Source organism: Podarcis melisellensis (assembly GCF_964234715.1).
Source record: "Podarcis melisellensis genome assembly, chromosome: 5".
Taxonomy (NCBI): Eukaryota; Metazoa; Chordata; class Lepidosauria; order Squamata; family Lacertidae; genus Podarcis; species Podarcis melisellensis.
Genome location: NC_138537.1, coordinates 28828430 through 28843966, shown reverse-complemented (window position 1 = coordinate 28843966; position 15537 = coordinate 28828430). Strand labels below are relative to the sequence as shown.

Here is a 15537-nt window from a genome sequence, read left to right as displayed (position 1 = left end):
GCCAGAAAATATCAGTTTATGTAAAGTTGGACCAAGCTCCCATTATATTATTCACCATAAACTTCTGGGGAGCTCTAAAAAATATCTACCTTGTATGATTGTCACGCTCACATACCTATTTTCAAATCAGGAAATGGAAAGCAAAAATTAGTACCAAAATGCAGACTTCACACATTTGACCACAGAGCTCAAAACGAACATCATATGAGAGTGCTGTGATGGGGGATGTGGTCTCCCAATTTGCTTAGCTGTAAAGCAGCTGAGGGCTGCAATTTCCATTGAAGTAATAGCTGAGGACAAGAGATTTGTAATTTCTTCCTCATGCAGATTTAACCCTTCTATCCACCAGTCACTAACGTTTGCACTGCCTAGGGGAAATAATAGGTAATAGTCATGCCTTCACCTGGACATAGAATGTAATGAGCAGCACTCTTGCTTTTCTGCCTCACTTTCCCTTCAAAATAGAGCAAGTGTACTTTTTCTAGAATTTTACAATATTTAGTATGGATGTACTTACAGATTGGGCATAATCACAATAGAACTTGCTTAATATAATATAAACATCTTTAGAATTATTGATTTAAAGTTGATGTTAATGCTCTTATGTCATACTAACTTGACTTTGTTTTCTATGCTTCAAGCATTATTTTGAATTTCTGATAAACAGTTACATGATTAGGCTTGGTCATTTGCTTTGGGCGTGAAATGCAGTTTATATAGTGGGAATAGATGCAGCATGTAACTGTAACATTATTGCTTGTGTTGGGGTGGCAATCCTAGAACGCATTGAATAGCAGATTAACAAATCTCGGGTTACCTGAATATTAATTATGGATGAAGGACTGGGTTAATGAGTGTTTCAACAATACTTAACGTTTGCCACTGTGGATTGGCACAGTTGCAATGATGAAATTTGTGAAATGTTTGCACCGGGGTATTTGGTCTGAAATCTCAATTAGCACTTTAAAATATTGTCTTTATAAAAAAGAAAAAGGGATACTGGTCTTAATCTTAATTTGGAGGGGAAAAAGTGCGTCCTATGGTGCGAAAAATACGGTAAACAATGAAAGGGTATGTTCTTGCAAATAGTATGAATACTTAATATTCACACTATTTACGCCATTCCTTTCATGCTTTTTCAGCTAATGAGTATGCAAGATGACTAATATCCAAACAAATCACAATAAAACTATGGCAAATAACATTGAAATATATGCTGCTTAACAAAGCAGTTCCAGCAAGTACACAAAACAGCAGAAAATCGGAGAGGACCCACGAGTCTCTTAAAACAATATTTTCACCTGATTTCAAAAAGGCTGCAAGTTTCAAGAGGGAGGCAGAGCTACAAATGTGTAGCACCAAAGGGCCCTGATTATAGTCCAGAACCCTCTTGCCTATTTGTGCCGTATGTTCAGTGCCAGTTCAATGTTTACCATGTGACTTACCTCATGCAACAAGTGACTTACAAACCATAATTTACCTTTCATTTGGTGAATGTGAACTTAGCATACTAAGGAATGCTGAACAAGGACCAAAACTGGAAATTTTAATCCGATAAGTTGTGTAAACATGATAAACCTAACTTTTAAAGATTCAGACCAACAAAATTCAAAATTCTATTTTTGTTTTTGAAATTGAAAAATGCGATTGATAAAAAATAAACAGCCATGACTTGGCAAAATGATTTGGAATTGAAAGATGCTCCAGGCAGTTGCTGTCTGGCTCACAAATGACTAGGAATGCAATGGTGCACCAAACATGTTTGCTTCCATTTCTTCCTCCCCCTTGATTAACATTGTGTGGATGAACAAACCCCAAAATGAGCTTTATTCTCAGGTAATTTTTTGCTGAAGGTGCTAAAGTCACAGTCTTGTGTCATAGCGGACTGCATTCTGCTCTTCTGCCTCAGTCTTCTGAAGATTTTCAACCAGGTCCTTTGACTCCTTTTGGCATTTGAGTGATGTTATTGTAAAAATACTTCTGATTAGGAAAATCACAGCTATCACTGCAAAGTAACTGCCATATATTAGGAACTGCAAGAAAGCAGAGTGAAAAAATACATCTGTCAAACAGCTTTTTGAAAAAACTTAGCTTCAGTCGTAGAGCTTTTGCAACCATTTTTAAAATACCTACTGTTTACTAAGCACTGCTATGTTCCTAAGCTCCTTGGCTCCAGCAGATGTTTAGCCTTAGGTCGCTGTCCTATGCATGCTTACCTGGAAATAAGGCCCAATCCACTTGGTAGGACTTAATTTTGATGCATAAGATCACACAGTCCTCTTACTTCATCATCACAAGAAACTTAAATACCATAATATAAAGTATATAGTCAAAAATGACTTGCAATTACATGAAAGCCAAAGCACTGAAATCTATATTTTGAAGACTGAAACTCAAAATCCACTGATACAGTATGAAAAGAGCATAATGCATTTTTAAAAGGATTATATTTTGCTGAAGTAGGCAAATAAGCATGTGATGTCCTCAGCTTCACCCCAGTATTAGGGAAGTTGATTCTTCTCTCCATCCAGTTCTATCATGAATGTACTTCCTCAGAACTGGAAGATCACTAATGATCCATCTCTTTGTCGCTACACCATAATTGTGAAAATGCATATCAAGTGACCATATGTTACAACAACAGATGCTTATGGGAAACACACAGGGACCTGAGCGCAGTAGTATTGTCCCCTCCTGCAGTTTCCAGCAACTAGTATTCAGAGACATTCTGCTTCTGTCAGAGGAGGTGGGACATCCTCCACGAATCTCTCTTATCTTTTTGAAAGCCATCCAAATGCTACATACTGATGAACAAAATTCACCTCTGCTTTGCTGTCAGTTACTTCAAGGCAAATCCCACAATTTGTCAGAGTGATGCTAGTTTGAGGGCATTGGGGGAAATTAAAATGGTGACAAGATCCAGCCACCTGCCACTGTTTGGTGTGCTGGTCCAGAAAGAAAATTAAACAAGGCCTAGTGCAGACGTTGGCAGCGAGTCCTGGCAGCTGCCCAAGGGTACCAGGTGCTGATGCCAATCCAGCCAGGGATACAGAATATCAAGTCACTGGGGAATTGGAGGACAGCCAGTATTGTGTGTATGCACACTGATGTGAAGGCAACACACTGAAATTGCTGTGTGCAATGAGATAATGAACAAGAATTTTTTTAAAAATTATGCTTTTGCCAGTTTAGACGGATTATTCATTGGAGATCTGGGTGGTGGAGTGGTAGAATGTTAATCTAGGCCAGACATCAAGCATGCTCCTTCCAGCCTGAGCGTAAAAACTGGGCTGATCTGAACTTCATAACCTGCACAGTCAATTCTCGAAATCTATGGACCACAGAAAAAAGTGCTTGTTAGCAGTTACCTGTTTGGGTGGGGCACTTGTTTCAGTGATTGGTTGAGCAACTTTGAACAAGACTAAAAAGTCAGTATTAACAAATGAGCCAAAGACTGCAAGCAAGGAGATGTGAAAATTTGGCAATTAATGTTAAAATTCTGGTGAATTGTGGAGAGTTACTCCTGGCTAACTTGTAAAATTCCCAAATATGTTTTGTATATTTCACTAATAGTGCAATCCTATGCATTATCAAGAAAGTTTTGCTGTATTTATTGGGGCTTACAGAGAAAAATGATTGTAACCTAACTATTTTTAAAGTTTAGATGATTTATACTGTAAATGATTTATACTGTGATCTTCGGATGAAGAGTAGTATATTAATAATGATGATGATGCTAAGGAATCCAAACTAGAAATTGACACTCCTGTGGAATCTTACGGTATTCAAAGCACCAAATCACATCACATCATTTATTGAATTATGCAGTTGATAGGTAGGCAACCCCGCCTACCTGTCAAATTTGGCTTACAAAGTAGATCCTGAAAAGGATCCAACCTGCGAAGACAAAAAGGTCCCATAGACCTGCCCTAAAGGATGGGGTAGAAATACATTATAGATGTGTAAGCATATGTTATTTATATAAACAGACGTTTATAAACAAAACAAAAAGCCTCTTCATTTGAGTGCTGCCTGTTGCAAATATGTGAAGCATGCAAATGTTACTGAATTAGCAATAGTGCCCACAATACAGCATTAACATTACAACTTACCTGAGTCCCAATATCCAGTCCCAGTCCTTTGGAATCCACCACTGTGACGGTCACAATAGTTTGAATTAGCAGTGCTACAAAGTTGTTGAATCCAAACATTAAGGCATAGCGTTCCATGCTGAGACTGATGGCAATCTGAAAACTAAAATTGAGCTTATTTTAGAATGTTGATATCACCATTATAAGTGTAGATGACTTGTTTTTTCAGACCTGGCAAAATGTGCACACACTTGTGTGAAATGGATGCAGACAATCAGGGTGAGGAAACCTCCGCCATGCACATAGCTTATTTCAGAGGTTTGGACTAGATGACCCTGTGGGTCCCTTCCAACTCTATGATTACCATAGGATTTCAGGAAATGTGGGGAGCAAGAAGAGGCCTGCAAAAGTTTCATTATTATGATAAGAGATCACATCCCACGTTTGCCTTAAACCTGTGCATAAGTACTAGTCTGAACACGAGCTCTGTTTATTTTATTCACAGCAGGTTTGAACTGTATCAACTACAGGCCTATGGAGGGTATGCGGGTGTATATTTGGCAACACTGATGTGTGGCTGGAATAGCAATTGTCAAACGGCTCTTACACTCTTACACTTAAACTGTTGCAGCACAGAACTGGTCTTAGTCCTCTTCTATATGACAGCCATTCTGATATTTGAAGAGAGAGTTCTGCCCTTCCCTCTCAATAGTTTTTATGTCTCACAGGGTATGCCCCTGAACCTTTCCCTTTCCCCAATGTTTCTTACTTTCACTGGCTTTATCTAACCTTCCTGTAATAAAGGGCCCAAACAATAACAAATTGGCCTAATATACTATGCCTATATATACTTACGTTGCTATGGTTATAAGGAGCATATAGCATGCCTTGAAAACTAGATAGCTAGCATAGCAAACCCAGATGTTGCTGGTAAAATGCATCAGAAGCAGGGAACCTGCATCCAGGGCAGAGAAGATTCCCAGCGTCATCTCCCCTGTAAGGTCCCAGTTCATTTTCACATATCCTACAGCCAGTGATGTTACTGAACCTGGATAAAGAGATAAGTTTTAGACTACTATGCACTTGCAGCAAGGGTGGCTAACATTTGGCTTTCTAGATGGCCAATGATCAGGGATGGCTGGAACTGGCATCCATCAGCATTTCCAGAGTAACAGGTTAGCCACCCCTGTTCTGCAGGTTCTCAAGCCTTGCTAAAATGGTTTTAAAATAACCTATTTCCCTCAAAATGTAGATACAAAATAATACTGTAAGATGCCTAAAGCATTTCTCCTAAAGGGGAACAAAAATACTTCAACTGAATAAGATTTAATAAACAATTACAGAAGAGTATCTTACATTGTTCTGCAACAAGTCCTAAAGATTATGGGACAAACTAGAGCAGGAAAAACATTGGAAGTGGACGGAAGAGGGGGGGAAACCATTGACAATTCCACCCCATTGCACTCATGTGGGACAGCGCTCAGGTGCAAGGAGAGTCTGTAGTGGCCTTGGGAGAGTGCAGTAAGGTTATAGTTTACAAAGGGTTGTTTTGACTATACATGATTTTGGCCCGAAAATAAGTCGTACCTTTAAAATTTGGAGGCTTGGGAGCTGCGGACGAGATGGGCACCATTGCCCCACGCTCTCGGTTGTGGGGGGGGGGAGCTGCACCGCTTTGCCGGCTGTATAAGGTCGTGAATATGAGCCGCACTTTAACTTTTCACAATCGGAATTGGGGGGGGGGGGAGTGCGGCTTATTTTCAGGCCAATATGGTATTTCCAGAGCATAACCGCTGTATAAGCCGCAAGTCATCTATTTGCATAGTTGTACAGAAAGCAAATACAATAGCAGTACCTAAATAAATAAATCTATGTGATCAGACATTTCATCACATTTCTAGATAGGCACAAGTTGTGAGCTGTGGACCAAACTCACTGCAGAAATAATTTGTTCCCTCCAATTTATCTATCTCTTATGACTATGGAATCTCTGATGTACACAAAGAGCTCCCCTCCCCAGATATCTGTTCATTTTCACTGCTGCATGTGAAAATTACCTCCACTGAAATAAATGGAGCCACTTGCGTGCCCCAAAACATTATGCACACCACACCTAGATGGCGTGTGGGATTCTGGAAAATGTTTTATGATTTCTCATACCTGGTTATCTTGTTCACCTTCCTATGCTGCGTGGGAATGGGGGAATTAAGTGCATTTACATGGTTGTTTGCATACAGGATATATTTTAAGAGGGAAACTTACTCAGGAATGTTGCTATGGCTTCAACAGCTCCATTGTACACTTGAGAGCTATGGGAAGGTGCTTTAGCATCCCACAGTACTTGGACGTAATTCAAAACCTGGTTAAATCCTGCAGTGGCTAGTGCCCACCACATTGACCAGTAAAGGAGTTTCTTTGTGGTATAGCATTCCTTCAAGTCTTTACAGAGCTGGAGAAGCACGGTCAGAAAGCGATTCTGCTCTTTTATTTTGGGCAGTTGATCTACTGGCACATTCTGGAAGTTGGCGGATGATGTTGTTGGAACACACTGATCCCATTGGTGGCTTGGCTGGCCTGAGACATTTGGTGGATCCTTATCTGTTGGTCCGGTGGATACTTCTGGGGAAGACGTTCTATGAAAGAACATACTTTTTTGAGGCATGGGTAGAAAAAATGAAGACATAAAGGCCACAGAGACAGAGGCCATGGTTATGGCATTGAGGTAAAAATAAGAGACATGGGCCAGAGAGACTAGAAGCTGGCCCAGCAAGGAACCTATGGTGGATGCCACGAGAGTGATGCTTCTGCAATAGCCAGTGACTTTTTGGTAATGGTCAGGACTGACAACACTGTATATGTAGGCATAATAGGCAACCTCTGTGGCAGTCACCATGCCATAGAAAAATTCCACCAGCTGCATGGCAGGCACACCATATGCAAATAAAAGCAGCAGCCAGGTGATCAGGAAACTAGCTCCCTGGAGAATAATGACAGGCTTATAGCGTACATAGTCTGTGATCAGGAATACTGGGATTAGTAGAGCCAAGTAGGAGTACGTCCAAACAGGGAAAACGTGCTGCGTCACCTGGAAGGGAAAAGGAAGAATTTTGTAACATTGAAAGGCTAACAAATATAAGGCATGAAAAATATAGAAGCAATTATTGAAACTACAATATAATTTTACGGTGGAGACCCTAGGCGAACTTTGGTAGCCAAGGCCTGTTTTCTCCTCTAACAGCTCCTCTGTCTCTTCAGTCCCCTATTCTCTCCCATTCAAGTTTTGCTAGCAGTTAGTGGCTAGCTCACCATCTCATTCACAGCCTGGCCTTTCTTTAGGCACAACACATGGGCAGCAACTTGCTTTGCTTAATTCCAAACTGGCATTCCAGAGCTAGATTGATAGCTGATCTTTTCACACATGATGCCTGATGCTTCATTGCTGTCATTTCTTTTTTTCACACAGGGCATTTTCAGTCATTCTTTTACTTGCAAGTATAATATACCTTGCTCTCTTGGAGCTTTAATAATGCCAGCCACAGAAAGTAATGTCCTCGAAAGGAGTGGGACAAAACTTGCTTGCTGTGAGTTTACTGTGGGCCTGTGTGTGTGACCAGGTTGCTTTGTTACCAAAACAAAATAAAAATAAACAAAAATCAGGATGAAAGCCTTGAAATTATGTTCAGAAGTAAAAAAGAAATGTATTGTGGGAGGTAGTATGTCCAACAGGTTTCAGTCTCTTCGGGAGGTGTAAGAGATGGCAAACATGGAGGAACTCTGAATTACTGTGGCAAGAAGTTCCACAGACCCTGAAATATAAAACTTAACGAAGTACATGTATCTAAACTTACATTTATAAAAAGTGGGATGAAGGTAACGGTTCTCTGTAGAAAATAATAAGTTACCTTTTGTTTATAAGGTTAAACAAATTCCTTCCCCATTTGTAATTCACTCCCGACATATGACTGAATACCTTAGCGTGAATAAAATGTGCACCACTGTACCTCATCAATAGTCAGGTTTTTATCAGGCCCAGCAAGATAAGGAGTCAAGAAAGCCTCAGATGGTCTCATCAAGGAGAAGAAGCCATATATGCAAAGGATCAAGGTGGGGAAAATCCATTCACTGCTTTGCATTTTCCTCCAACAATCTGTCATTTTCCCAGCTAAAATACAAGGAAGCATGAGATGGAAGGGAGAGACTCTTACTGAAAAATGCACAATGAGCCATTTTGCAGAAGGGCTGTTGCTTTCACTTGTAATACATCTGAGGGCAGCAGGCTTAGGGGCACATAGCTCTCTGCCCCCCAACACCTTGCGACAGCTTCCAGCATTTGCAACCTGAGGCACCTGCCTCATTTTGACTAATGGTATGGTTACCCCTACAAGTTGGCATTTCATCAAGAAAATGGCACAGTGGAAATGGCTGGACACTCCCTGGTTTGGTTTCGCAGTCAAATTATCAAGCCACCCACCGCATCCCAGGCAACGAAGCAGGTTACTCCCAAATACAAAGCAAGTCAATATTTATTTATTTATTTATTCAATTTATATCCCACTTTTTCCTCCAAAGAGCTCATAGTGGTGTTTCTCCCCACTCCATTTTATCCTCACAACAACCCTGTGAGGTGGATTAGGCTGAGAGACAGGGACCAGCCTAAGGCAACGCCAGTGAGCTTCATAGCTGATTTCAACCTTGGTCCTTCAGGCCCCAGTCTGATGCTCTAACCATGTGTGGTGTTTTTTATTAAGTCTTCAAGTGCACAACAGCTATGCCAAGAGTTAAGCCCTGGTCAAGTTCCTATTCATGGGCTTGTCAACACCCACAGTCACATTTTTATATTTTACGCAGGGCTTTTTTTCATCTGGAACTCACCAGAACTCAGTTCCAGCACCTCTCAGGTGGGCGCCATTGCCATTATAAGAGAACAAGGGAGGCGTTCATGGTGAGTTCCAGCACTTCTTCTAGAAAAATAGCACTGATTTTACATATACATGCCCTGGGCTGACTGTACCAGAAAGGCCCTTTGTAAGACTCCCGCAAAATGCACGACAAACATTAAACACTGTATATACTGATAGAGTCAATTACTTATGTACTGCCCTCATGCACAGTCTGAACCTCAGCCTTCCTCTCCCCTCTTAGGCTGGAAAACCTTCTATGCAACCCTTTCAGCAAAGCTGTTTATTTACTATTACTCAGATGGAGCCTGAATCAATGGTCAAGGTTGAAAAGGCACAAAAAACACAGCCCTAAAGTAGTACAAATGATTCTGTCCTGCATTTGTATTCAATACAATACCTTTCACAAGCTTGCAGCTGTTCTTTGAGATCCACAGGCACATCTGCTCAAAACCTTATGAGAATCCTGTGTTAAAATGCCTCTTACTTATTAACCAGCTTGACTTTCCTCTGAAATTGTCAAGGCTCTAGTGTAGTTTCTCCAGGTATTTATTACGGTGGCTTTAACTTGCTTGTCAGAAATAAATACATAACTATGTGGAAGTCCTTTACATCCTTAGGATAGGGAAATAAAGAAGAAAGCTTGCTCTTTTACTGCAAAACAAAGCACCACACAGGATGCAAAATGATGTAGGGGGAGAAAACTCAGCCTGTGTCTATACAGAAGCAGGTGAATCCAGGTAGCATTTGGATAAGGCAAACCTTGTTTCGTGGCAAATATCAAATCAAATCAAATTTTATTAAACGGTCACAGACCAGATTAGTGGCAAATATCAGTAAAGTGACTACATTGCCCCCTCCACCTTCAATGATCATGCAAGTTTAGAAAGTCATTAACAACAATAGCAATTCTAAGTAGATGCACACTTAATGAGGAACAAATGATTGGCATTTTTTTTTACCAGCCCCCAAAATATTATCTTTATATTACTGCTTAGAACCCTCTAGTTTTTTTAAAAAATAGTATATCATCATATGTAGAGAAATTCAGTTCTAATTTAATGGTGAACCTATTTAATTCACACTTTCTGAAACAATACGTAAACCAAACACAGCCATCCTTAAAAATTCACTTTTGTGAAATTTGCAATGCAGTTCTCCAGCCAAGTAATGTCTACAGAAATGCATATACAGTACTGAAGCAAAGTGTGCATAAAATGCTTATATTAATGAAAATAGCATGCAAAAATGATTTCTATTAGGGGAAAGTGCTTTGCAAAGTGTGTATATTAGGCATAATAATACATGTATATTAGTAGAATTAGCACGAAAATGTTGATGAAATTTCACAAGGTCCTTCAAATTACATATGCACAAACTGGAAATGTAGATAGGTGTATAACTAAATTTAAGAAAGGAAAAATTAGAAACAGAGAAACTGAAATTGACAGATTTGCTCATGAATAGCAGAAGGAAGAATTGCAAGAGGTTCTGGCCGATGGCTTGTTCTGTGAATTACTGTCAGCTTAAAGCTATGCATTAAAACCATTCAAATAGCAAGAACCCAACAGCAAAAGCAAGGTTGATCAGTGTTTTTACACCTGCCCCCAAAATAAGAACAAGGGACTGTGGACCAGGGCTGGCCCAAGACATTTTGGCATTTGAGGTGAACGACAAAATGTTCTGCCTGCCAGGGAAAAAGGGGTGAGTGAAGATCTACACCAGGAACAAGGGGGAAGAGAATCAAATCAACCTTACCCTATGGTTGAAATGGAAGTCAAAGTCTGCCATGGCAGGTTTTGTGGGGAGAATGGGGCTGCTCTGAATCATGCCAGGTTGATGGAGAGCCCAGGAAACCTCAGAGGGCAGACCCATTAGTCCTTCCCTGGGGCTGGGAGACCACCAGTGGCACCTCATCTTGTCTCATCTTGCCTCATGGGTGGACCGGTTCTGCTGTAGGCATTTTTGGCTTTAGTATGACTTGGACCTGACTTGTTTGCTCTTACTACATGCCTCTCTTTCATCTGGATGAGGTTTCCGACCTGCTTTGCAAAATAGCTTATTCTTCTCTTGTAAACACAGATGGAATCCCAGCAAATCTTAATCAAAATTACTTCATCTGCAATTCCCATAGAGACTAGGAGTGGTCAGGTGAAAAAGAGGAGCTTAGAGTAGCTATGGGTATATCAATGAGGGATTTTCAGGAGGTGTGACTTGTCATGCAAAGCCTCACCTGCTGGAATCACCCCTTCTAAAGTTAGTAGTGCACAACCACTAAGGTGGATCCAAATTACCTGGCACTGAACATTCATTCCAAATTGTTTACAGGGAGGTTATACAACTACCAAGCAGTCATTATACCAAACTTTCCAGTTAATTTCCCCACCCCCTTCCTTTCAATATTTATCTATCTCCTGGAAGTGGGTTTGTTGCACTCGAGCACCAAGGTTACTTTAACTGCACAACTTTGAATTTGCCAGCCTGCTTTTTCACCCGATCACCCTAAGATAGACTTCAGACAAAGAGGGGTTTTTATGGATGGAAAGAAACTCTGCCCACAGGTCTAACACTCCATTAATACCATGAATTTTCATTTTCTCTTAACATGAGAATAGTCAATGTGGTACTCTCCAGATACTGCTAGACTCCAAATCCTGATGGTAGTCTTTAGACAATGTCTAAAGTTCACCATATTAGCTATGTCTATCTTAGCATATCTCTTCTAAAGTTTCTAGAGATAACTTTGCTTTATCATGTAGTTACCCATGCTGTCTTCTCAAGTCCTTTGGCTGGTCACAGAACTACAGACTTCTCTGCTTTCTTCAGATGATTGAGTTAACTTTTCTCCTTTTGCCTTCCTTTTATTTCTTGCCAGTGCATATCCTGGATTTCGGATGTTTTAAAATCCAGACAAAGTCAAACCTTTTCAAATATAGCGAATTCCTGATCCTGTTTCCACCTTTGCTGTAGGTTAACTCTCGGCACTTCTTATTCCACTGGCTGTGCTTGTAGTTTAAATCTTGTGGATTGTTTTATTCTAATATACTTTGGTGCAGTCTCTTTCGTGCCTTGTTCTTGTTACTCCAGTCTTTCAACTTCGAAAGCTACCACCGCCTTGAAAAACTGGCTCCATTTCAACATCCTCCTCTCAAAGGAAATGAAAAACATATGACAAGGATCTTTTAATTCTGATTCTGTTTACAAAGTGGCTCCTGCTTTTTGTTAATCAGGGGGAGAAGGTGCAAGCAAGTTGAGATACAAAATGAAGTTCTGATGAGGTAATATATAGAAACAAAAGGGACCTTTGGCCTGTTTTAAAGCCCAGGGTAGGCATGCTGTATGATAGTTTTACATTAAACTAGGACTGTGACCTGGGTAGAATCTACACTTATCTACGGCGAGATTGCTTTCAGCATGGATTCTCGTGGAGTAGAATATGTGGGAAGGGCTATGGCAAACTGAAATAGCCATGTAAAATTTGCAAGAAAGATCTGAGATCTGCTGTGTGAGGCCCCCCCCCCAATTAATAGAGACCGTGCCCAGGATAATTTCATTTTGCTGCTTGAAAAAGCAAAATGGACAATGTTAATGTGATTACCTTTACGGTATGTTTTATTTAATTTTACTACAAACCTTTGTTGATTTATAAAAGTATTTATATTCCACCCTCCTGAAAAGAAAATCTGGAAAGCTATGTTGTCCATTTCAGTTATATTTCACAGTGCTGTAAGAGGAAAGATTAAGAGGGGAAATGAAAGATTTTAGCCACTGAGAAGTCTTCTCACCCTTTGTGTTGATTGGAACCAATTGCGTAGCGAGTTCCCGCCCCCCACCAGGATAAATAAAGAAACGAGACACCATAATTTAAGGTTAAATGGGCGAATTAGGCCACAACTTTATTGAATTCAGGAATGAGAGGCATTGGCTTAGGCATTGGTCCTATCGACTATCCGGCTCCAGCCCATTTGCTGGAGACACAGGGAAGGTTTAACACCATAGAGGGGGAGTCTCCTGCTGAGGCACGTCAACTAGGAGCTCCCCCGGGTCACCGCTCAGGGGCGTGCCTTTGGCCCACACCTCCATAGGCTCCCGACAGGGCCACGCCCCCAGAGTCCTTTATTGGACCACCCTTCATTCACTGGGGGAAGGTGATGGCATTCCTCCCCCCCCCACATCCTCTTAACCTCTTCTTACCAATGCCTAACCGCCAATGCTGAGGAGTTGTGATGAGTTGCTACGAGGTAGGTGAAAAACCAAATGGCTGTAAATTGCCAATTGGGAAAAATTCCTACCATGCCCTTTGCGGCAACAGACTGAAGTCCATAGCCTAAAAGCCTACCTAAAGCCTACCTAAAGGGAGGGAGGGTGGGAAAACGTGGGGGCTAGCCGGCGAAAAGAGGGCAAGCCCCCTCTGCGCCGGCCCTAAATAGGGCAGGCCACGCCACCCCAGCCAGCCGATTGGCTGGCGGGGGGGGGGGGAGATGCGGCTAGGATTCCCGTTCTCGCGGGGGCTGAAACCAGCCCCCGCTCACGTGGGGGTGGGGGTGAAGCCAGCAACCCCACCTCCTGGGCAGGCCGGAAGTGGCTTTGCGTGGTGAGTTCCCGCCGCCCACCAGGATAAAGACACAAGACACCATAATTTAAGGTTAAATGGGTGAATTAGGCCACAACTTTATTGAATTCAGGAATGAGAGGCATTGGCTTACGCATTGGTCCTATCGACTATCCGGCTCCAGTCCATTTGCTGGAGACACGGGGAAGGGTTAACACCATAGAGCGGGAGTCTCCTGCTGAAGCACGTCAACTAGGAGCTCCCCCGGATCACCACTCGGGGGAGTGCCTTTGGCCCACACCTCCATAGGCTTTGGACAGGGCCACGCCCCCCAGAGTCCTTTATTGGACCACCCTTTGTTCACTGGGGGGAGGTGATGGCGTTCCTCCCCCCCACATCCTCTTAACCCCTTCTTACCAATGCCTAACCGCCACACGAGCAATCGCTCGCCGCCAATACTCTCATGCCTGAAACCAATCCCTTATCCCCTTTGCTATATCCATCAGCCAAACATCATTACCAGCATCCGAAAGATGCATGCCATCAAACTGGTAGAGGGCCTCACAGCTGAAACGTATGCCCGGGTGTTCAATGACCTTCCCACCCAGGGCTGCCACTCTACGCACCACCGCCCGGTCCAAGGCTTTCCTAGCTCTATTCATGGCTATCGGGCACCTGCAATCTCTCCAGACCCGCCTCTCCATCAACGAGGCCCAAATAATTGTGATGTTCGGGTAAGCGGCCTTAAGCTCCTCAAAGTCATTAAATATGTGCCACTGCAAATCAACTGCCTTTCTGTAAGCTAGGTCATTTTCTCCTAATTGTATCAGTAAAGCATCTGGGGGGGGGCCCTCTGCTGCTGCTCTGGCCTTAATTGCAGGCAGCATCTCGGCCCAGCGCATTCCCCTCCGAGACCCAGGATATAGTGATGTCAGACAGTAAGCCAAGGAGCGGCCCGAGACCGGAATTGATGGCGCGGACCCTGGCCCAATGCACAATGCAGTGCCCGATTATCCAGACATGCACCCCCATATCTCCTGTAAGAAAATTGAAAGAACAGGCCATGGTCAGTTAACCCCAGATGAGCCGTCATAAATTTTTTCTAACATAGCGTTTGTAAGCATCCGATTTCCAGCGGCCTAAGTCCTTAATCCTCTCACCAGTGAGAGGTGCATTGCTGTGGTGGCTGCTCCTATCCTAAAAGAGTGCGCCGCGAAATCTGCGGGGGGAAGGCCGCATGCTGCCAGTGTTAAGCGCATGACACGAGTGAACTGGTGACGCGTCAGGGGTAAGCCATCTGCATGGATCAATAGTGGCCCTGCTGAATTAGCCCTCAGAAATAAGAAGCGCCTGGTGTCCTTAACTGGACACGGGCCTGGTTTTCCGGTTGCCAGGAGCCGAACCAGAGCCCCCTCCCGTACTGATCTGTTTTGGAGCTATGTATCTGCAAAACTAGATCCTCCCATGAAAGCGTAACATCACTTAATAGCAAACCCCGGGAGGAACCGCACTGACCCTCTTCGTATACCACCTCACCAACCCGCATTGCGCCGAAAAAGGCGATGGAGTATGCCGCTGAAAATAAGCGCGCCTCATACTTCGACCAGCAGACCATTCTCAACTTTTTATGAATTTGAAAAAGGATGTCAAATGATATTGGCCTCCTCATATCGCAGCTTGGGGGCTGCAGCCTGCGCCAGCCCTCTAAGGTCTTCCGTATGACAAAATCGGCACATGGTTAAGAGAAAAATACCGCCTTGCAAAAGAATGATATGCCGCAGCCTGTAGGTTGAGGGTTTTAGGGGCGCGGCCCAAGCATCTCAAGTATACTAAGTAGGATAAAACCTCTGACTTGACGGGAGGGGCGTTGCTTCCGACCAAGCCTTCTTATAAGATCTTAAAGTGGAAGGCGCCAATGAGGCTAATACTCCCTGAATCACTTCTGGTTCCCAAGACTCTGGTCCCCAAGACTCCACAGATGTTCCGGGAACGGCTA

The 15537-nt window shown here is 42.6% G+C and overlaps 1 protein-coding gene across 4 annotated transcripts in view; it reads right to left on the bottom strand.

Moving 5' to 3' along the window:
- Window positions 1-1098: 1098 nt before the first annotated feature.
- Window positions 1099-15537, bottom strand: part of SLC19A3 (solute carrier family 19 member 3) — a 36029-nt gene continuing 21590 nt past the window's right edge. The window contains exons 1-7 of one of the 4 annotated variants that reach the window (XM_081910473.1): window positions 11753-12750; window positions 9390-9455; window positions 8093-8253; window positions 6354-7176; window positions 4947-5139; window positions 4113-4254; window positions 1099-2033 (exon numbers count right to left, since the gene is read on the bottom strand). In XM_081910473.1, coding sequence (XP_081766599.1) covers window positions 1863-2033; window positions 4113-4254; window positions 4947-5139; window positions 6354-7176; window positions 8093-8253; window positions 9390-9432 — 1533 coding nt within the window. In that variant the 5' untranslated portion in view covers window positions 9433-9455; window positions 11753-12750 and the 3' untranslated portion in view covers window positions 1099-1862. Of the gene's footprint in view, window positions 2034-4112; window positions 4255-4946; window positions 5140-6353; window positions 7177-8092; window positions 8254-9389; window positions 9456-10747; window positions 10898-11752; window positions 12751-15537 lie in introns of those variants that run through there. The other 3 variants (XM_081910474.1, XM_081910475.1, XM_081910476.1) reach the window with 3 other exon arrangements.